Genomic DNA, 24491 nt, shown 5'->3' with positions numbered 1-24491 from the left:
GAAAAAACATCGATATGAACACACATGTTTTTGATGACACTATTTAATATTCTTAGAGGTTTAATTGTTCAAAGGCTTCAGTTGGCAAGTACAGCCTGCACTTGCATGGAGAACAGTTAAAATCTGTTGTGCAGAGAGAAAGGTTCGCAACACATTTAATCAGAATGACCACCCATTGTCGGCTATCCCCGACTTTTTATTCCATACATTCGCAGCTACCATCCATATCTGGAGGCATCCTACATCTGCAGTCAGAGGAATCACCATCCATTGTTTACAAGAGACCCTTTAACATGGCCAGAATTAATAGCAATACTCGCTCATATTGCATGTTGTAAACCTTTTATTTTACTCGATGATACTGCAACCCTTTCATGAACTCGATAGGAATGAAATCGATTCTCTCAAACTTTGAGAGACAGAGCAAAGCCGTTGCCAACACGTCTCAAATGTTATGCAGTATATTATTGTATAGAGTTAATGTGTTTGTGCAAATTCCACTAATTATTTAGAGTATCGTACGAACTCAATTAATTTAAACTACTCATCAATAATAAATAATTTGTGTTTATATTTGTATTTATAGATCATAATGTTTTGTAGAACCGGATTAAGTTGGTGACATTGTGAAGTTGTGGAATGGAGTTGGCGGTGGAGATGTACGTATGAACGCATGTGTTACTTTGATTTGTATGATAGTAAAACTGCAAGGATTATAATATTAGTGTAAGAATTTAATGATATCAAGTAATATCATTCATGACTTTCTTTAACAATAGATAGTAATGTGTTTATGAATGCTAACTATGATATTTATGATTGTTAGGTTAGATTATAAACAGACATGCCAGACCTTCGATTTTTATTATGTTGATGTTAATGTGAATTTTATACTCTGGAATGTAAGAGGATATTGAATGATTTAAATGCCTGACAAGTGTATTATATCCCACTGCCAGATTCCTATATTTAACATTGCAAATTCTACGTGGTGTAATGTAACGTCCTAGGATTGGTATCTGGCAAGTACACCGGGATGATTTGCTGCTGAAACACAACTTTCTTTTCCAGTTTCACGAATCACAGATTATTGAACTTGAATGTGGTGTATGCTTAACTATAGTATTGCCATACTAACTTTATTAAATTTAATGTTCAGAATTATCGTACAATTATATTAGGCGTTGCATAGTCGAATATAAAATTCTCTTTTTAAAAATTGTTGAATACATATTTTATGTACAGAATTCGTTTACTGTACAATTGATGTTTTGGATCTGCAACCAAATATTTTATGTAGGGTCACATGTAAAGACTGTGTACACACACACACACGTTACTTTCTGTGTTGTTTATGCATATGTAAAGCAGTTTCACATATGATAGAAGTTTGTGGGTAGAGTAAATGCAATGTCTCTCAGTTTCTCATGAACATAAGAATTTAAATATGCCAGGCATGTTGCCCAAAGTTCTCTGATAGTGCATGTCCATTCTATATTGTAGTGAAATCAGAAATTCTATTTGATTCACCAGATAGACCTTTTCTTACTCTTTTGTGCAGATTTGGTGATTTTTGTTTCCACTGTCATGCATAGGATGACTATTGAGCCCTTCTAGCCTTGGTGATGGGCAGCAGGGAAAGTTTCCTGCACAGTGCAGGCATCTGAAACACAGAGTTGTCCATCCCCCTCAGTTCATTCAGATCCAGAGATTAAGAATCTCATGAGATTTAATTTTTGGGCCTCATTATACCATCATGGTGTGTTCATTAAACAAAAGAATAAGTTTGCTTCTAAGGGGATTTATGGTTGACAACTTTATTAATAGGCAATAAACACTTGAGATGATGTTGGAAAATAATAGAAATAGATTGTGGAAACTGGGAGTTTTTATGCTTCATAGTGTATATTTGTTTTGAATTATATAAATATAGAAACTTTGAGCACTGAAAATGAAATTCGTTCTTCTTTCAGTCTGTGTTCATCTGAACATAAGAAGTCTCCAAAACAAAAATTGTTTTTACACGGTCTAATGATACATGTGTTGGAAGACAAATCCCACAGCACTGAATGTTGTGGTTGAGTAGTGACCACTCTTGTATTTATGATGTCATGGGTTTGACTTTTGGCCCAGAGAGCAGCTATGCTGAGTGAAATTTTTGTTGTTTTCCTTAGTCCATTTAAGCAAATGCTAGGATAACATCTTAAAATGCAGCTAAACCACTTTATTCAGTATGCCATCCAGTTCATCATACACAAATTGTCCTACCACTTAACATTACTTAATTAATGCAGTTGGAACATGGCCATAAAATAAACCAAGTATCAGTAAATCCCACATGAAAATTGTATAGTTTGGGGGTTATTAATACAACAAACTTTAATTCAGTGACACATTCTGATAGCACAAAAGTTAAGGTACTTTTCATTATTTACTATAAATTGGAAACATGGGATTATTTTATTTTTAGAAAATTCAAAATTGTTATTATTACTTCACTGGCTGATTTTATTATTTTTTGTTGTTTCTCTCAGTAAAAGCTGCCGCACTATATATATATTATGTAAGCACTTGGGAGAGAGGAGGTATAGCTCCTAATCATTCTTAGGAGTAAGTGGTTCGTGTCATGCCCCCGCCGAACTTTACCCCCTGGGAAAGGACCCTGGTACCTATTGGATAGGTGGCTGGGTGGGCCCTATTTCCATCAGTCCTCCAGTTGAATATGGGTATTGTATAAGGGTCATTTTAAAGCAGTGCACAATACTTATATGCAGGCAGAAGGGTAATGAAGTCTCTGAGCCAAACTTCCAAGTTGAAGCATCTGTGTGTTTGTTTCTATTTTTTTGTATTATTACCATGTAATTGGGTTTGGAAGTAGAGGTTAAAAATGTCTCTTATAGCTGTTGGCATTGGTACATTGAAATTCAAACTCTATTTGGTAAGAACCCATACTGAATTTGCAATGGACAACAAGAAGTTTATAGAGATGATTCATTGTGCTGGCCACATAAGAATTGCAAAGGAACTAGGAGCATGAGGCTTTGTGGAAGAAGAGTGTTATGTGACATGCAAAGAAAGTTGTTCATGAAGCAAACATTTCATCAACCTCTCTTTCCAGCATTCTGGCTGAAATACTACTGAAAAGAAAAGTTTTTGTAATGTACAATCTTTATCAACTGACTCTTGACCATTAAGCAAACTCAAAGGTGTTTGCAGAGCATTGGCCAAAATATTTTGAGGATGAAAGGGAAAACATGTTTAAGAGGATCACCATTGTTGATTAAACATGGAAACAGGATCTTGCATCATAGTTGAAGACACAGTCTAGGTAGTAGAATCATCCAACATCTGAAAAAATGCTGCTGACAACAGACAAGAATGAAGATGATAATTATGGCATGTGATGTGGATGGACTGATAGTAACTGATAGTGCCTGCAAGGACAACAGTCAGTTTGCTTCAGAAATTTTCTGAAATGTTCTTCGTTTCTGAAAGTTTGCACCAAAAGACTTCACATGCTTGCAGTTAGCATTGCAATTGTACCCCAAGAGCTATGCTCTGTAGCCCATCTTATGGATAGGAATGAATAGAAAGAGCTAACAAGATCTGTTTCAATTGTTGGAAGAATCACAAAATAGATTTTGGAAATATTGAACAGATGCTTGTTTAATGACCTAGGCCATTACATTACAAAAGTAAGGGCATGTTGACAGGTATGCAAGATTTACCGAAGTATTGGGATGCAGTCATCAGTTGGAATGGTGATTGCATTCGGTATATACATAAGCTGTGCCATTAAAAAAAGGACATTCAGTACAACTCAGAAATGGTCAGAATTCCAGCAAAGTGACTATTTTTGTTGTGGATCTCAAAAACATTGGTTGTGAACTGGATTTGTTTGCCTCATATGAACACAAGTTCTCTGAGAGTTGGTTGAACATTTTAATTGCTAAGTGACTATTTTTTAATAATTTCTATAAAAATAATTTTTTCAAGTATGTTTCTAGTCCCCTCCCCCCATCGCCCCGCAAATACAGAATCCCTTATCATTGCAGTTCATACAGCATCTGAACTTCTAGCCTCATGTTTTTTGTGTCATAAAATATTAAATACTCCCGTCAAACCAATGAGCCGGAATAGCTCAGTCAGTATAGTGACTAGCTATGGGCTGGACGACAGGGGTTTGATCCCTGATTGGGGAAGAGGATCTTTTCCTCTAGCCTCTGCGTCCAGACCGGCTCTGGGGCCCACCCAGCCTCCTCTACAATGTGTACCGGGGCGTGATGCTGACCACTCACCCCCATTAGTGCTGAGGTCAAGAAAGAGAGGAGCTATACCTCCACTCACCCCAAGCGCCTGTATGGCACATAGCGGGACAAACTTTACTTTTTACTCTCGTCAAACCACCACTTTTAATAAGGTCGGTTTAGCTTCTCAGTGTTACATGTGATTGTTGCTGTAGTCCTATTAATAGAATATAAATACATGAAACAAATAAGGCAATGATAATGAAACATTCAATGACCATGGCTAAAACTTCCTATAGAGTATCAAGTAATAAAAACTATGGTCCTTGTTTAAACTGTATTTCCTGACTAAAAGGAAGCAAATAGATGAAACTTTGCATACCGTGTAGTGTATTAGAATATAAAATAAGCAAACAAACAAACTATTAACACTGTAAAAAAGACACTAGTGCCATACGCGTTTCAACCTCAATAGGTCATCATCAGTGGCAACAGGGAAATTAATTCATTCAGGTTGAAACACGTGTGGCGCTAGTGTTTTTTTATAGTGTTAATAGTTTGTTTGTTTGCTTATTTTATATTCTAAATAGATGAAAATCTGTTGATTTTTACAATACATATAAATAATATAATTATTAGCTTATTATCCGGACTGACTTAAATATTTTGTATTTAGGATGTTCTTAGAACTTATTTTCAATCTACAAATTCTCATCTCATTTTCATTATTTTCAGAGTGGATTACTGAAATGACAAGAGAAATGAATCGTGGTTTTCGGAATCAACGCGGTGGAAGGTCTTTTCGTGGAGGTCGACAGTTTTCAAACTTTAAACAGAGGGGAAATATTAGACCTCCACCTCTAAATTTCTTTCCGCCAGGAAACTTTGTTTTCCCCCCACCAAACTTCAGTTTCCCCAGAGGAATCAACAGGTTTCCAGCTCGGCTTCCATTGACTCCTAATATTAGAATGATGAGGGGAGGTATGCCACATTGGCGTGGTGTCTCCAAGAAACAGCAACCTAAGAGGCCAAAGAACTCATTAACTCCAAGCTCAACGAAGTCCAGATTAATGGAAAAAGATGTTGGTATTACTGAGTATATTAGTGCACATGAAGGTTTCAGTGGCATTATTAAGCAGAGATTTTCAGATTTTCACGTGAATGAAATTACTGCTGATGGAAGTATAGCAAAGCTGACTGATTTGGCGCCACCTGTAGATGTTGGTGAGTAACTGGAAAGGACACATGTGATATGCCCTTTTTGTTCATTCAGATGCATGCAGTGTAGCCATTCACTACATTTGGCTTCAGGTATTTCAAGTGAGTTACATTGAAACATGGATTTTCTGTGTTTGGGTTCCAAATATTTTTGCTCAGTCCAGATTCGATTGGCTGAAAAGTTGATTATAACTTTTGTAAATTCTTGGTTGAGAACTGTTCAGTTTCCTTACTTTTACTTCATGATGCAGTTTGCTAGCTAGAAATTCTGCAGAATGACATTACACAGCGCAACAACCCAGAAGACGGAAATCAAAAGAAATGTGTTTGTGATCTTGTAATAATATGTGTAAGTGGCATAATGGTTGGAAATTACAGTTTACTCTGCACTAAAAATATGAAGACTTCAGTAGGGATCCTCCAGTTAAGAAATTGCAAATGTATTATCACCATTCAGAGACATACTTGAATGTACTTTGTCATTAGTTCTGATAATTGAAATTCTCTCTTTACTAATAAGTTAATTTTTTAGGTTATGTTTAATTTAATTCACTTACGTAATAAGTTTGTGTTTATATTTCATATTGTTCAGCAAACTGCCCATGTTGAGTGCCTTCTTTTAATCCACAGAACATAAGAGACCGGAAAATGAAGTTATTGAAATTCTGACGCCAGAAATAATGGAAAAGCTTAAGACAATGGTAGAAACAAAGATGGGTTATGTTGAAATTGAGGTAATGAAAGCTTTTCTCTCATAATTGCTAACATTTAATTATGATTTAAATGTGATCATTATTGAAGGTGTCATGTACTGTGCTGATAAATATATACTTGCCATTCTTTTGTCAGGTGACAGAAAAAAGTAAAGATGATAGACGTAAGATCCATGAAGCAATCAAAGATGGCTTTGGAAAAGAGGTTTACAGCAACACAGTAGATAGAGGGTCCAAGAAATTTATCACAATCTTCAAAACCAGGAAAGGCGGTAAGTACTCTTACTGGTATTTCAGACATGGGAGGATCTTAAAAATTATGCTATATATCTGGTAGTGGACTCAGAATACAACCATGGTCTTGGAGGTGGTAGATCTGAGTTCTAGCTACAAGACTTTTATATCTTAGTCTGGGTCTGTATCTGTAGATAAATGCCAGTTGAAATTAACTCTATAAAACCACTGCTAATGATAATTTATGAGGTCTGCATCAACTTTGATAAGCAATTTTAATCTTGTATTTCTCCTCCCTATTCTACATAAGGAAAGCATTTACAGGAGAACCATGCAAATTGAATGCAGTTTCAGGTGGTAAAATATTGCAGGTTCCGTGAAGCCCTTTACTCCAGATTCAGCATTCCCTCTGCAGAATATTAATTGATTGTGAGAAGAGATTGGTAGATTTGATTACTGTTAAATCTCGGCCATGTTTGTGCAAGCTTCTGAATTTCAGTAGTTAAAATCTAATGCAGTTGTAAATTTATATACAGAAACATACACATAACAAGGTAAAAAAAGAAGTGTGTTTGTCAGATATTCTCTACATGTATAGTTGATCCATCTTTTACCAAATGGAGACAGATTGGTATTGTATTAATTCCTTTGGATAATGTTTCTGCATTATATGTTTAATTTCATGTTTCAGTCTGCAAAGAATGTTCCGGCAGTAATTGGTTTGGTATGGAATTAAAATATTTGTGACAAATTAACTAGAACATTAACTCTTAAAGGCTGGAAGGGACATGTGTATTCCGTGGAATGTTTTGTTGTTGGCCTAAAGGGACATGTATGTCTCAGTATATTATTTAAACTTCTATACATTAAAACAAACAGCACCCTGTTTATCTGATGTGTTTTGAAGGCTGTGTCGATTATTACAGATTTGTTTCTAATTAAATCATACATTTTAATGGGTGGGTTTTGAAATTTTCAAGAAATTTTGAATATTTAAAATAAAAAATTAAAATTAAATCTGTGGCATAACAGCTCCAGAGAGCCAAAGCCGACTAGCTTGATTGCTGGCCTCACGTTCACATGCCTAAGCAGAGGTGAACGATCATCCAACCAGATATAGGGTGACTTGTGGTCAGCACGACGAACCCCCAGCCATTGCTAGCTTTCCTGACCGGGAATATTTAAAATAGTTCTTTGCACTAAGCCATTCTTTCTCTTCTGTCACACAAAATGTTGAAGCCACACAGAACTATAAAGATGCTTAAGAGTGCCCTGCTTATATCATCACCTTTGATAAAAGTCACAGTTTCTTTTCCTTGTTATTTCATCAGGATGTTTATCTTCCTGCCAGGGTACTGATGGTTTGTGTGTGTGTGCATATATATATGCTCCTGCTCCACTTAAAATATAGTAAGCTCTCAGCTTTCCATGCATGTTTCTTTTACTTAAACATGTGTGAAATAGACCTTCAGCCTGTTTCTGTGCCTTACTGTCCACTTTGGAAGATGTGGGGGGGGGGGGGGGGGGGGGGTGTCTAGGAGGGTGTATGAAAGATATGATTGAACGACACTCTTTTTTTTTTGGCCGCTTTCTGGTCAGTTTTGGTGTGGGGTAATAAGGTTTGCTGCAGTGGTCATGGTAATGCAGAGAGAATGCTAAAGGTGATTGGTACTGGAAGGGCTTACCCACAAGAACCTTTGGGTTTGAAAGCCAGAAACATGCTCATGTGCATAAAACTTGTGTAAAGACTGCCTTATAGTAATGTGTTGTGGAAATGCATTCAGAAATTACTAACTGTGGGGAAAAAAGACATCATTGAAGGGCACCAGATTGAACTGCGTTTCTGTCCATTATTTCCGACAGTTGCATTACAGCTGCCAAGGAAATTCATACTGCTGTAAGGAGTTCGGACAGTTTGCACACGCCAAAAAAGCGAGAGACCATTGCATACTGTTTATGAAATAACATTGGTTATTTTAAAAGATGTTAAGTAATTTTTTATGTTCTTCAAATGCACCAAACATTTTTTTGTATTATCTGTGTTTTCGATTATTTGTGCGTCTTTTACCCTTCATTATCCCATATAATTAGGAGTTTACTGTGTCCATTGAGCATACGAAATTATCCTGATTTATACTGGGAAAAAATCCAAGCCATTAGATAAGTTGCTTTTGTTTTAAAAAGCTGTACCGCATTGGGAAACTGTAGAACATAACACTGTATTGCTGTTTCAAAACATTATACAACACTTTGATCTGCTATTCTCATCCACAGGCTTTAATTAAACACAGTTGACTTCCGACTATCTGTGTGTGGATTACACATGCACGATAAACCAAAAATGAAACTGTCATTAATGCCAATGTAAATAACTCTGACTCGTTTCCAACTCCCACAAGATTCACTAATTTTTCCCTGATAGGTTACAGTACCGTGTAATCATAAAACATAAGAATGGTAGTGTGATAGTTGTTACCTATTTAACCGTGTAAAGCAGTATTTGAAATTCCAATTAAAACATCGTAGTTTCTTGCAACGAAATTTTGTAAATCGGAAGTTCATAAGTTGAGGAATAGGTGTAAGAGAGTCATAACAGTCAATTCAGTTATGTTGTATTGTGTATCAGGTGAAAATGATAGTTAACACTGTAGAAAGTGGCTGAAAGTAATCAGAAAATTGCTCTAGCAGTAAAACAGAAGCTTGAGTGGACTGAAATTTTTGAGAATGGAGATTCAGCAGCAGAAATAACCATAAATTATGGGTAGTTATTATGTCTATGAAACTACACTGCTGGGCTGATCTTCTCAGAACTCTTGACGATGAAGATGACAGCCTGAAGAAAATTATGGTCTTCCGTGAATTCAGTAACGCTGTCTTGGTCATGGAGGAAACTTCCTTCAGGTCAAGAATGAGATGATTTGTGAAGTTTTCCTAACAAAGAAAGGAGTGAAGTTTGTACCATCATGTGGAGGAGTTGCAGAAACAAGCGACCCTTTCGAACTGTTTCATAAGATAGACGTCAGTTGTTTGAAAGAATACAAAGCAATTTGTGAAGTTCTGTTAGTGCACCAAACAAAATATTTTGGATTATCCTTGTTTTCAGTTATTCCTGCTTCTTCCCATCATTGCCTGGATAATCAGGGAAGTACTCTGCCCCTTATCTCTGTAGTTTTCAGAATGAAATGAATGACTTTGACCACTGCTGAACATTTAAGATGTTACATTAAGCATGTGCATCATTGACTTTAATGTTAGTATGTTCTCTTACTTTGAAGGAAGAACATAGATTACAAGAGTTTGAAAACAGGGTGCACAGTAGGATATTTGGTCCTAAGAGGGATGAAATAAGTGGGGAATTTAGAACACGAGCTGTGTGTATTGTACAAGTCACCTAGCATAGTGAGGATTGTGAAATCTAGGAGGCTCCGATGGGCTGGACATGTAGCACGCATGGGTGAGACAAGGGGTGCATACAGAATATTGGTAGGGAATCCTTCAGGAAAACGACCACTGGGCAGACCAAGAAGGAGATTGGAGGATAACATCAAGATGGATCTTAGGGAGGTGGGTTGTGAGGATGGCAAATGGATGGAGTTGGCGCAGGATTGTGGCCGGTGGCGGGCTTTGGTGTTGTCAGCGGGTTCTGCTACCAGGGAGTTAGTTAGTTAGTTAGTTAGTTATTAGTCTTATTTAGCATGGTCTGTCATCATTTTTGTTTTCTCTTATGTGGCTAATTTTTATTGTCAGTGAACTGGTGAAATGTAAGTACCGAAAGATTCTGTCTTTAAGTGGGCATGGAAGACTGTTCTAATGTGGACCGTATCTTTGATCATACTTCATCTGATACAAATATTACATTTTTTTATTTTTTATGTAGTGATATTAGTGAACCAGAAACGATTTGGAAGAAAGTCATGGTTCATTTTAATGTATTATCCAATCATTCACCTGGAGTGACAGAGAGAGGACAGAATTCCTCGGTCGGAATAGTCTGTGCCACGGTCAGAATTCAAACTGGCACCTCCGTAACACAAGTCAACATTGTTATCACTTGCCTGACTTGATTTAGATGGCTTAGTTTTTTCCTGTTCTTATGTTTATCTATTACTCCAGCAGTTGAAACTAATAGACTTGGATCTTTCTTTGTGTTTTACATAATTATTACTTTGTCCCACTGGAGCATATATCTGGGAAATAACAGAACCTTGTGTTTAAATGAGCTTTTCTTGTGAAGCAGTATGCTACATAATTAGCTTGAAATTAGTTTCAGAATGGAAGTGGCACAAATACATGTGTAAATCTGCATGGATTAGACTACTATTCCTGTATGGGTTATCAGTCATTTATGATCACTTTAATAACATATAGTATTCAGAGTGTTTGTCAGTGCGCCAACAAAGAATTATGAGAACAGAAATAACAGTTTACATTATTGAACCAACTGACTAGAACCCATGATAGGTTGTGCATTTCCTTCTTCAGCTATCAGCTTTAACGAGGTGATCTGATTTTATTACCACAAAAGTTGCATCATAATGAAGCAATGATAAAGTGCATTAGAAAATTTCTGCCACTCTAATTCATCTGTTTTTCAATATTTCAAAGAATAAACAAGAAATCATGGAATCAGAATTGGAAAAGGTATGTAAACTGTGCTGCTAGGCTGTTTAGAAACTTCAGCGTAGACAAAAGTGATTCATCCTTAATATTCTACAATGTATTTTGAAAACAGTTGCAAAGAATAGACTACAGTTTGTTTTATTGTCCTCTGTACTACAAAGCATTTAAATGCTGATTTAATTTGACCGTGAGTTTGTGCCAGGAAATTTAAATTTCCGTATCTTAAAGGTTAAATGGCCACGGTGGTCTAGCGGTTAGAACGCTGGCCTTGTAATCCTGGGGGTCTCGGGTTCGATTCCCGGCGGTGCCCGAATTTATAACTTGTGTTGGGCAAGGCCGTGGTCTAGGCACCACGGAGTTTTCCTCCGGGGGCTTCCCCGGTTTCTCCGTGGCATCCCAACAATTACTCCATTCACACACAGAAGAAGGCAATGGCAAACCACTTCTGGATCATCTGCCAAGAACGTATATGAACAGGTCCCAGTCCGAGAAAAGGATGGAAGGATCCTGTTCATATGGACCTGTCGCCAGACAGAACACTAAATAAATAATAAATAAATCTTAAAGGTTACAATGCAATTTAGAAGAGTAGTAAAGATGGTGCGAGTGAGCATGAAGGGGATGCAGAATAAAATTTTGTAAACCTGTGGGATAATGTACACAGAGTAACATATAACTTTGTCAGATAACAGCTTGTAATTGACAAACTTGGAAATTGGAGCTTTATCACTACTAGCTTAAACTCTGTCTTCGTAGTTGTCAAATAGCCTTTTTCCAGACAAAATACTGATAACGCATGACAGTATAAAATTAATGTGCTCAGTGCTGTGACTAATGACAGACTAATTATGGAATTGATGTGGGTGGGTGTGTGATGTTCTCTCATACTGTGAGAGATAAAGATATGATCAATGCGACTGTCCATGTCGTTATTTTAATACCACATGTTGAACGTGGAATTCATGCAGATCATGAGCAGTTCAACTGGCCGTGGTGGCTGTGATGACGCTATAGACTTGTGTTTGGAAGACACCCAGTTTGAATTTTGGCAGGGATACTGTGTGTCATAACTTAAGTTTATCATGAATTTTCTCAGTTTTGCCAGACATGCGCCAGCCAGAAACATTCCTCGAAATAGACTGACTTTACCTTTCCAAATTTGTGCATATTTCCTGTTAATGTCCAACTTCTGAGCTCTTATGGTGCTGTATAATGTAGTTGAAACAGTATTTCTAAATAACCTATGGGCCTAATTATCTTATGTGTATGTTACCTGAGGGGTATTGATACTAGAGATGGGCAACTGTTACTTTTTATGGTAATTATAATAGTCTACTGCAGTTTCAAGAAAATACCTGTTATTTTTAGCCTTTATTTTGGAACGGGCTTGTTAAGATCTGGTACAAGTCAGTTAGATGATCTGAAAAGAAACGTTATTAAAAAGTGGCAAAGTAGTACTGAAGCTATCTGAAATATATAAGCTGTGAAAAAATGTTTAAGGTTTTCATTTGACTCTCCCTCATACATAAAACAAATAACTGTAATTATGTCCCATGCCTTATTTCTTTACTGAAAATAGTTGTGCTCTTGCACCATCTCTGCATACTGCCTTTCCTAACTTATAGAACTTTTACTCTGTGGATCAGAAAGTAGGTAGGTAAATACTTGTGCGGTGCAGACAAAGTGGAAGCAGCTTTTAAGTATAACTTTGCTCCTAAAACTTGTGCTACATGTACTGCTGTACCCTGTTTAATTTAAAAAAATCTTTACATAATGGCACACCACAGAATTTTGTATCATGAAAAGGGTGTATGACTTTTTATATGACCATAAATATGTATACATATAAATCCTTGCCCTACAAGAATGCAGGCACATGACAACAAAATTTAACATGTTGAATAAAATTGTGTGCGTGCACGCATGCTTGTATGTGTGCATACTGCGTATTCTAATTACATACGATAGATATTACCTTTTACTAACTATAATGTGTTAATACACAATTTCTTATAAAAATTTATGGCACGCTGGATACCTTGTACTTGCTCATCGTTGTGCTGTGGAACACTGTTTTATTGTATGTGACTGTACTGTTATGGTACAATAGTTTCATACTAAGAATTTTCACTGACCAGTTTCCACTTTGTTTACTAGATTTTCATTCATATTGCAGTGAAGGTTATTACAATATCTAGAGTAAATTAGTATATCATTACATGGAGTTGAGAAACTGATAACTTATTCATCTGATTAAGAAATTCTTCACCTTTTATGAACATGGAGATTTGTTACCTAGTTTGCACCCCTACATCCCATTTCTAAACTGCTGTCAGTATAAAGCATTATAGTGCACACTAAATACCATTCAGAATATGTGCTTTTTGGTTTATTAATTAAGGGTTTCTCACAATTCCTGTGAGATGGTAACAAAATGGATTTGTTTTGTTCATGCTGTGAAGTTTTTTAAGTATATTTTTCTGCTGTAGTGTGTGAGAGATACAATACTGAGCACTGCATTTGTTACATCACGATACCTGAAGTGTTCTGATTTATAGAGGTATTATGTAATGATCTAAAGGTATGTGTTGGTTCAGTCTACACTTTCAGAACCATAGTCATTGAGCAAGCTAGTGTAACTTACTAACATGGTAAGAGTAAACTTTGTTTAAAACAAATAATTTTTGAGTATTAATATGAAGACATGGTTTCTTAATATGTTTAGTGATGCAAGACCGCCGGTCTCGTTGGCCTGCAGACAGAGGTGGAGTTTATGTTCACTTTGTTCTGCACAAGGAGAATATGGATACACAGGAAACTGTAAATTACCTTGCAGGAAAATTAGGGTAAAGTTATTAGTTAAGTTCATTTGACTGTTTTATTTTCTGTACTCAAAATATTTGTTCTTTCTTGTGTTCAACATATCTTAGGTTAGAATACTAATGGTGTTGAAGTTTATAACTAATTTTGTAGGGTGAAGCCAAATTTTATAACCTATGCTGGTACGAAGGACCGCCGAGCCATGACTAGCCAGATGATGAGTGTCTTTAAAATTGATCCAGCAAAACTGGCAAAACTGAGTAAAGAATTGAAAGGTGTTAAACTAGGAAATTACACCTATAAACCAACATGCTTAAAATTGGGAGACCTTAAAGGAAATAGGTTCAGAATTTCTTTGCGGTAAGTGTGTTAATATCATCATTTACTATTTTTTTACTTGTGTACATGAGTGACTGTTACATTAGTTTTGCATATTATATTTCATGTGCATCTTCCACATTTTCATTGAACCACAACTTTGCTATGTAGAATGTGGAATTTCAATATAGGTAGTTTTTTTCCTCTCTAGGAATGTGACTGGAACAGATGAGCAGATTGAAGAAGCAGTCTCTAACCTTAAAGAGAAAGGTTTTATAAATTATTATGGTCTGCAAAGATTTGGAAGCTCATCATCTGTTCCTACACCAGAAGTAGGAAGAGCTTTGCTTTTGGGAGAGTGGAAAGAGGTGAGTTAATCCAGTATAGAACCCGGAGCTCCTTTGTGTATTCTTTGCATACATCATACAAAATGAATGCATGATAGTGGGTTGAGTCTATTAAATTACATATTTAAACATCAAACCACTAGACAATGTCCTTGTAATGAATATTTGTTAAGGCCATTAAACATTTGGTAGGGTAAAGATTGCCCCCAAAATCAAATGGCAAATAATTTAAGTTTTTGCTGTGTACAATTTATACTGCAGTAATTCTAATTAAATTTGTATGTATTCAAAGGAATGAGAAACAGTGTATTTCTCATGCTGGAAAAAGTAAATATATTTATGCTAGTTATATAACTTCAGAAATTTGTACCTAAAACATGTTAGTGTGAATCATGGAACAAACAGGGAGTCTCTATAGTGTGGCAGTACTGTGCAGTGCATTTGCTGACAAAGCAGAATGTAACTGTCACTTCTTGGTTCCCAGTAGGAACTGCATGACTCACCCCCCAAACCCTACAGGACAAACCCAATATGAAGTAAGTATTTCTCAATAAAACAATGAAATCAATGTACCTATTTTATAAGATGTGTCAAAAATTATGTTTCTGTGACATTTGGGTTCTGGTTTATTGGTGAATGCACTATAGTACCTCTAATCACACATCTAGATATATCAATTGGAGTTGTAAATGACTATTTGGATGTTCCATTGCTGAATGGTTAAGTCTTAACATACTGTTCTATTGCTTTGCATATTTTCATACGTGCAACACTCTTAACAAATTGTAATACAAACAAACCTTATCCTTATATTCTGATTCTGTCCTGAATTCTGATGGTGAGACATGATCTACGACCAACATCCATACTATCCCTCAAGAGTGTTTCTGTGTTTGCTTTTATAGTATTTATATTATTGAATAGCAACCCTGTAAACATTTAACACCTGGTTAAAGGAATTTTTTCACCTATGCAAAACCATTTAGGGATTTGCAAGCAGATAACCATTGTCATCTTTGATAATATTACCCCTAGGTTGGTAACCTTTCTTGAATTCATTTGTGCCTCTGTATAAAGCTTTTTTTTTTCATAATTAATTTCAGCTTCATGAATTTAGTTTTTCATGTATTCCCTTTTCTTCCTAAATATTCTACTGGATTCACGTCTTTAATTTTTCAGATTATCTCCACTGATTTAGTTTGCGTTTTGCAGGTATTTTAAATTAACCTGCTTCCATTTGTCTATTAATTTTTGGTGCTGAATGTCAAACCATGGTTTACTATGCTTTAATTTGTGATATCCTATATTTTCCTTCGCTTATATCCTGATATTGTCCTTAATACTTTTCCAAGCACTATTAATATCCAAACTTTCATCTCAGTTCTCTAAAGCCACAAATCTATTGGATATTTCTACCTTGTACTTCCCTTAGCATCTACTTCATTGGGTTTCTTCAAATCAAATCTTTCTAAAGCAAACTTCTGCCTTGTTAATGAAAGCCTGAATCATCATTCTTTAAATAGGTAAGTAGCATATGAGGTTCTTATGACAGTGATTATGAAGATGGCTGGCATCTGGGTTGTAGTGCCATGTAGTCTGGTAGAAGTTTACTGGTGTTTCTGAGGTCTGTGCTGTCTCCATCTGGTGATGGAGACAGCAAGGACTTCTGAAACATTGGTAAATTAGCCTTCACAGAGCTGCAATTCAGAAGATAGCCCTCTATAAATTGATAATTTAGAAGCTAGTGGATGTAAGTCAGGATCACTGATGTTTTCAGTTTGTGGAATATGATTTTATATATATTATTGAAACTGTTTTATGCCAGTGAAAGTGAAGTGATTAAGCAGCTGTTTCAAATCCTACCAAGCTACAGCTTTTATAAAACACTTTTTACCTTATCCTTAATTTTACTTCCATGCAGCTAAATTAATGAGATCTTTTGTTTATTTTGAATAAGTTTAATGACTTAAAATCGTTTGCTTCTGACCTGCGCAAATGTAGAATGTGAAGACTATTGTTAGTTTTCTTTTCCAGGCTATAGAGTTGATTTTGAAACCAAGAAATACCGATGAACCGTGGGCAATAAAACGAGCACGGAAGCACTGGTGGGTGACAAAAGATGCCAGAAAAGCAGCCAAAATGTTACGCAAGAACTTTATGAATATTATTGAGTCTAAGCTCCTGTATGGTCTGAGCAGGCATGCTCCTGATGATTACGTTGGTGCCCTCCAAAACGTAAGTTGAGAATACACTCATAGTTAGCTGATTGTTGCACAATATCAACTGGAAGAGTTGCTTACATATCTTAATTCTCTGACCATTTAAACATGGTCACTTTGCCATGCTGAGAACCTTTGGTAGCAGGTCACAGGAAATTGAGATCTTCTGTTTGCTGTACATCGTGATATTAAAATAATTGTAAAGTAGGTTATTTATTATCTGTAGGACTGGGTATGTGTTGTAAATGTGAGTCCTGGAATATGATGTGCACCACCATTTTTATGGTGGTTTTAAGAAAACAATTGCTTGAGTGAAACTGATACTAAAAACAAAAAAACTACTAAATTACAATATATAGACATCTTTTTCTTCATATGCGTTAGAAAACCTTTGTGCAATATTAATTTGCTGTTTTACACAGATTGTTTCACTTAAAGAACTAATGCAAGAAACCTGGGCCTGTTGAAACCTTAGATTCAGTTCTTTGCAATTTCTAAATCCTTCAAGTGGCACGTTTCACTTGACACCAGATAACCAAATTGTTACCTTCTCCCTTTTAGGTGTGAATAAAGTTTTTTTTTTTTTACCTTTAGAAATTTTGCATTTTGCTCATGAAGAGACCCCTCCGTCCCCAACTACTAATTTGTAGAAAAACATTTTTCTTTTTCTCCAGTCTTAGACATAGCTATAACTCATTTAAAAGTTTCTTACCATGGCGTGAATACCATGTTTACCTGTTTTGCTTCTCATAAAATCTTTTGTTTTTGAGACTTTGAACATTTACAGTTGCCTTAATCATTTTATTTCCATTATTATTGTGTGTGCCATTTATGTCTGTGTCTTCCACAAGTCATTATGACACATTTTGCACATGCTTTGTTCACCATCCAAGATAACATTTTCCGTAGTCTGCACAGTGTGAGCGGTGTGCAGCAAACAGCACCATGTAGAATGTTTCTTGACAGGTGAAGGCCATCCCATCATTTAAACTGAGCCATAATGAGCTGAGTGCTGATGGCAAATAAACTGATGCAGACTAAATTATTATAGTTCACTCCAGTAGCACCAAAATATTGTTAGTAGGGGAGGAACCGTCTTATATTTTGAAGATCAAGTTTCTTACATTGTCTGATGGCCACTTGCACAAGTGATGTTGCCACGTCTACAACTGCATATTTTATATTACCTCCCATAGCGCTCCATGCTAAACAAATTCAATTGTAGAATATGATGTAATCCAGTTTTTACACAAAAATATTAAAAAAATTCACATGGGTTCTCTTCGGGTAGCAATGTTTGTGAAATCTAGCTAAGAATAATTATATATACAGTCATGCTGCTGCTTGTTAGACAAAACTAGTTATATTTTGTGTAGTTATTAGTATTATCATGGACTGGTACTTGATACAAACGTTGATTTATAGTCTACAATTTGATCAGGCTTGTATGATTTGAGGTTTTCACAGCGGTGAGTATGAAGATTTCTGTCTTCTGGGTTGTTGCGTTGTGTAGTCTGGTCGATGTTCACCAACGTTTCAGAGGTCATACTGCCTCTGTCATCAGAGTATGAAGATTTCTGTCTTCTGGGTTGTTGCGCCGTGTAGTCTGGTAGATGTTAACCAACGTTTCAGAGGTCATACTGCCTCCGTCATCAGAGTATGAAGATTTCTGTCTTCTGGGTTGTTGCGTTGTGTAGTCTGGTCAATGTTTACCAACGTTTCAGAGGTCATACTGCCTCCGTCATCAGGGTGATGAATGTTCCAATTGGGTGGGTGGGGCTAGGTTTATAGGAGCCAATGGGAGCAGGTGTCAAATCAGGTATGGGTGTGGACCAATAGGAGCGCGTGTGTGTGAGAGAGAGAGGGAGAGAAAGGAAAAAGAGAGAGAGGGTTCGAAGTGTAGCCCTTGTGAGGGCCTTGGGAAGTGCGTCTGGTGGGACATTGGGAGTTTATGTTGTACTTTTTTCTTCTGCTAAACACTGCTAGTGATGTTTATTCCATTTTTGTTTCATGTATTCATATATATATATATATATATATATATATATATATATGTATATGTAATATAAATTGGGGATTCACTTAACTATTGAACTATTGTGCAGATGCTTAGGAATTTCAGTATACAGCCATGGCATCAAGTAGCAGGATGTCTTTAAAATCAGTGATTTTTAGGAATCCTAAAAAGTTATGAACTTGTTGCAAATCTTTCAATTTTGAAGAAAACAAATGATCAGAAGTAGTTGAGAATAGTAGTGACCAGAATGATTTATTATAAATGATTTTTTGCTCCTTTTGATTAATATACCAACAAATATGTTCCTTTATATGTGTTTATTAGTTGAATATATTGGGTAGTGTAATTTGAAATACTAATTCATAATTATTGTTTGTTTAGATTCCACGGAACACTCGTCTGCTGTACTTGCATTCATATCAGAGTTTGGTGTGGAACAAAATTGTCTCTCGCAGAATAAAGGAATTTGGATTACAACCTATAGTTGGAGACTTGGTGTTTGTTGATAACAATGATTATCAAGAGGTGGTTGATCAGGAAGGAACTGTTGTTGCATCAGATGAGTTCCCAAAAAGACCAAGAAAGAAAGCAAAAAAAGCTGCAAAAGAAGCAGGAAACACCCCAAACACAGCAGACGATATTGAAGCAGATGACACTTGCAGCACAGAAGAAAAAGACATAAATGAGGCAGAAACTGATCTTACACCAAAGTCAGACGTTGATGTTAACATCATAAAAGGTGGTGATAGTGCTGCAGATACATCAAAGCCAGACATTGATGATAACATCGTAAGAGATGCTGCAGATACATCAAAGCCAGACATTGATGATAACATCGTAAGAGATGCTGCAGATACATCAAAGTCAGACATTGATGATAACATCGTAAGAGATGCTGCAGATACATCAAAGTCAGACATTGATGATAACATCGTAAGAGATGCTGCAGATACATCAAAGTCAGACATTGATGATAACATCGTAAGAGATGCTGCAGATACATCAAAGCCAGATATTGATGATAACATCGTAAGAGATGCTGCAGATATATCAAAGTCAGACATTGATGATAACATCGTAAGAGATGCTGCAGATACATCAAAGTCAGACATTGATGATAACATAAAAGATGCTGTAGATGAAACTGCTGGGAACACAGGCAGTGTAGAGGAACCTAAAGAAAGAGAAGCTACACAAAGGGTTGTAGAGAGCAACAGGGAAAAGAATACTGGTGAAGGTACTGCAGAAGAGAATCCAGAGGGATCTAAGCCATGTGCGCTCATTGAATATAATCAGAGGACACCTTCTGTGCGAGCCATAACTGAAGAAGATTTGGAGAATACAAGAATAGAAGATATAGTATTACCCCTTCCAGGTCATAATGTCATATACCCAAATAATGTGGTTAAAGAATGGTACGAGGAGCTGTTGTCTGTTGATGGGCTTTCGTTTACGGCAATGAAGCAGAATGTCCGGTGAGGAGACTTTGCGTTACTAGTGCTGCAGAGTATATTAGATAAAATAAGAAGGAGAGAAGCACATTACCACAAAATATCTAGAAGTGGAATACATTAATAGTAAACTGATTAAGTAATTTTTTTCTTTTTATCATTTCACTTGAGCATCTGTTTATGTTAATAAGGAAAATAATCAGAGTTCTTTGTTATTGTCTCTTCATGCCCTTGCTTTTGTGTGTCTGCTTCCCTTTCTTATGTAATGTGCTGTAAATCACAGTTGTGCCCAAACATTTATTCAGAATGTGATGTTATGAAAATAAGGGTTTAAATAGCGGTTATAAAAATGCGCCATGAATCTTATAATGTTCAGTATGATGAATGTCCATTCAGTTTTATTTTCTTTGGTTTATGTTTAATTTATATAAACTCCATATGATGTCTAAGATGTCAGGTTTTTATAACTAAAACTCCATTGGCAGTAGCTGCAATGTAATCAACCACATCCCCCGAAGTTGTGTAAGCCATATTCATCCACATGCTTTTTTATTGGTGGTGTTGGGTGATTATTTGCATGATTGTAGTATGACGTCACAGGTCACTGTTGGTGTAGGACTTGGTTTTAGGTTTATAATTGTCAGTGATGTGTGGAAGGGTAACTCCTCTGAAAAATTTCTTGAGACTGGGACATGGTGGAGATCTCACAGTAACACAGACCATGAAGATTCTGGTGTTTTATTTTTTCTGTATTTCACATCTTTAGCATTTTGAATATTCAATGGTCTAGCCAATAAATCCTACTGTAGAAAAAAAGTGTGCTTGTATTGTTACCAGCGTAAGAGCCACAGAGTCTACTTACATTTTTTATTGACAGACAAATATTATAGATTAAATAATTAGTGCTGTCATTGTGCATTTTACTCTGGGGAAACGTCCTACCTTTCTAAAGTGTATCAGGTTTGTGTTTATGTACATAGACATGCATGACTGTCTTATCTCAGTTTATCCAACACATTTTTTTTGCTGATTGAAATAGTAATGCCATGTCTTAAGCATGCCCTATATTGATTTGTGTCAAATTTCAGGGCTGTGAAGATATTGCCTGATGAAATCTGAGCTTAAATTTAGAACCCAAATGACAGTATTTTTTTATAATATTGCAGGCAATATTCAGTGAGTGGCACCTACCGACGCATGATTGTGCGACCAGAAAACCTTACCTGGAAAACAATGCAGTATTCCAGCCTGACATCTACGTTGATTCAGTCTGATTTAGATGAGCTGAAGAATGTTCCGGAACCAAAGGATGACCCAGGTAATTGTTAATGTGCACATTTGTTGAAAAGTCTGGGAGCATGAGTAAATTGCCTTATAATGGGCTTTATGGATACTAATGATACATGAAGATGCTTAATTGCAAGCAGTGGTTGTATAACATATCTTACAGCATTTCAGTAACTAAGCTTGGTCTACAGTCTGAAGGTTCTCGCAGCCTGCCCAGTTGCTGTTTATCAAATGTTGTGTGCTTCGTATTACTCGATTTATCCAAATATCACACATCCCCAAATAAGATGCACATCCACTTTTTTAATGTTTATAAAATAAATTGTATTTACGTGGCAAGTCACAGACGTTCGTGATGGCTGAATATATACTACCATCATTACTGTTATTTCTATTTTTATTGTTGTAAAGGGGACAGACCATGTCGTTTTGGAACTGCAGCCACTACTGGGAACAGTATAATAGCATACTTACTATTATTGCTGTTCTTCAATGATCTTATCATTTCTCTTTGAATTTATCTCATTATCATCAGCGTTCCAGAGTATGGTACTGGTAAATGGAATTCTAGCAGTTTTTCTTCGCATGTATTAGAAAGCCTTTCTTCAATAATTGTTTGCTGTCTTGCACATTAATTTTTTTTTTTGTTTGAAGTACTTCTAACCACCCTGAGTTTTCATTGAAACCCTGGATTTAGTTTCTCTTCTGTCCTTCAACTGCCGCATTTCACATGATACTGCATAACCAGTCTTCCACATCTCATTTAAATAAGAAGAAAACTTTTCATTTACCTCTGAAAATTTTGCTTTTTGCTCATAAGCCCAGTCAGGATTGTACTTCGTAGTAAAAGAGCTTTTCTCCCTCATCCCAGATGCAGCTTTTACATACATGAAACTTTCTGGCATTACGATAATTCTCTGTTTGTTCTGCTTTTCTTATAATCCTCAATTTTTTATGGATAATATAATTGATAGCAGTAACTTTGTTTGATCCTAAAAGCACTGAAAACCTGTTTCATATGAATGAATAGTGTTGCTTATAATGCTGCATTTGGCAAGGACCGTCTTGTATTGGTTTGCAGCTGTTGACAGTCTGCCACCACTCCTTACTTTCTGCTGCAAGCAAAAGGTGAAATTTTGAAGGCTGTATATCTTGTTTCATATAGCAGCCAATACAACTTGTGAACAATTTTTTGGCAAGTCTATTGCTGCTGCATTTTGTGCTACTTAAACCGTATTCATGAATATGACCTGTGTCTGTTTTATATTAAGCTCCAATTTTAGAAGAAAGTTGCACATGGAATTTGGATAAATGTGGTGTTGTCACTAGAGGAATATAGGAAATGTACAAATGAGTTTGACTTTGACCAAAAATTTGAGCAAAAGTGGCTTCTTATAAATTATATTAGATGTAAGTGATCAACAAACCAACCAAACTAACTAACCTAACCCCATGAAGCTGAGTGTCCTTACTTAGAAGCTAGTAGTTGCCCAGCTAGTCAGAAAATTTCCCATCTTTTACGGAGCCCAAAAGTTCAAAAGAGCCCAATTCTGGTGTCTAGCCTGCCTTTCTGAATCCAGCCTACACTTCTGCCCTTTCTCTAATAGAAAGAAATTTTAGTAGTGTCTATACCGTCGTCTTTCAAGTGGCCCCTTCCCTTCAGGTTTTTATTTAATCTCTTCCATGTGTGTAGCAGCTGTGCGCATCCCACATATTATCCTTCACACCATTTTCTCCCATACCCTCAATGTATGTTCTTTCCTTGCTGTGAGAGGCCAAATTTAATTCCCATTCAATGGTGAAACTCTACTTTTGTATAATTTAATTATTTCATTTTTAGACAGCAGGTGGTAGATGATAAATCCCCGGGTACTGATCAGATTCTGGTCAAATTGAATAAAACAGGAGGCAAAATGTTGTGTTCGAGATACTCAAACTTATTTGCTCTATATGGAATAAGGAGGAAATGCACAGCAGTGGAAGGAATCAGTTATTGTACCAATTCATAAGAGGGGTGATAACACCCAATTTATGACAATTTATTACCCATTAGAGTTAAAACCAAGACTTCCGGGAACCGAAGGTCCTCGCACTTCTGTGTCTTAAACACTTTGGTAGATGCCATGAAATGGAAGTATCCATCCCATACTACACTCCAAACACCACACAAAGTTACAATTTTGTAAAGAAAACTAAAACAAATTCAGATTAATAAAATAATAAGAAATTAAATATTAATAGTATGATTAAATTACCTCAGCAGAAGATGTAATTTGGACCGTTACAGCAGTATGGCGTTAATTTTAAATAATAAACAATTGAAACATGCAGAAATAATCTAACTGAAAACAAATGTAAATTATGTATATAAAGACTGATTGTTATAAAACTTCTTATATAGGTTCATTCTCACAAGTAATAGGATTTTTATTTGAAGGTTCTAGCGTAAAAAGTGCAATAAATGCACTGCGTTTTTAATATTCTGCGCTTTGAATCTGTTTAAATGCCAACTAAAACAAAACTGATGTTTCCTGTCAATTTCTAATCCCTCCAGATTTTGACTTCCCTAATGGAATGCTCTAAAGCAAAGTTGAAAAGCATTGGTGATAAAAGCATGTCCTTGGTTCAGACCATTTTTAATAAGAAATGGATCAGATTGTTTATGCTTTACGAGATCATTGAAATTCGTATTTAGTCAGTCTCTGTGGAAATGGCTTTTATTTCATTAAAGTGAGGCTCTTACTAAATAGGCTTAATGAAAAGTGTTATCAATAAACTGTTTGGTTTATAAAACTTGCTGTATACAGAGTGAATGCCTATGCAGTCCTGCACAGGCTATCGAAGTATCTTGTGCTGATCTTTAACAAACTTGGCATGGAAATGTAACAATACCAGAATGTCTGTGCATTGACTGACAAAGAGATACTTGCTGGTTTGATTGTATGCAGCCTTTATAAAACATTGTAATGGAGTACAGTCATGTTCAGAGATGAAATTATT

General features: G+C 36.1%; 1 protein-coding gene across 2 annotated transcripts in view; it reads left to right on the top strand.

The window, feature by feature from the left end:
• The first annotated feature begins 432 nt into the window (after positions 1–432).
• Positions 433–24491, top strand: part of Pus7 (pseudouridine synthase 7) — a 34205-nt gene continuing 10146 nt past the window's right edge. The window contains exons 1-10 of one of the 2 annotated variants that reach the window (XM_022076011.2): positions 433–659; positions 4983–5471; positions 6096–6199; positions 6315–6450; positions 13758–13878; positions 14006–14212; positions 14382–14538; positions 16552–16752; positions 19135–20228; positions 21371–21522. In XM_022076011.2, the coding sequence (XP_021931703.2) occupies positions 4997–5471; positions 6096–6199; positions 6315–6450; positions 13758–13878; positions 14006–14212; positions 14382–14538; positions 16552–16752; positions 19135–20228; positions 21371–21522 (2647 nt within the window). In that variant the 5' untranslated portion in view covers positions 433–659; positions 4983–4996. Of the gene's footprint in view, positions 727–4982; positions 5472–6095; positions 6200–6314; positions 6451–13757; positions 13879–14005; positions 14213–14381; positions 14539–16551; positions 16753–19134; positions 20229–21370; positions 21523–24491 lie in introns of both variants that reach the window. The other variant, XM_022076012.2, reaches the window with a different exon arrangement.

The sequence above is a fragment of the Zootermopsis nevadensis genome, unplaced genomic scaffold, assembly GCF_977971745.1.
Source record: "Zootermopsis nevadensis isolate Lab colony 2312 unplaced genomic scaffold, Znev_1.0 Znev_ptg000011l, whole genome shotgun sequence".
NCBI classification, from domain to species: Eukaryota; Metazoa; Arthropoda; class Insecta; order Blattodea; family Termopsidae; genus Zootermopsis; species Zootermopsis nevadensis.
This window is presented reverse-complemented; position numbering and strand designations above follow the sequence as displayed.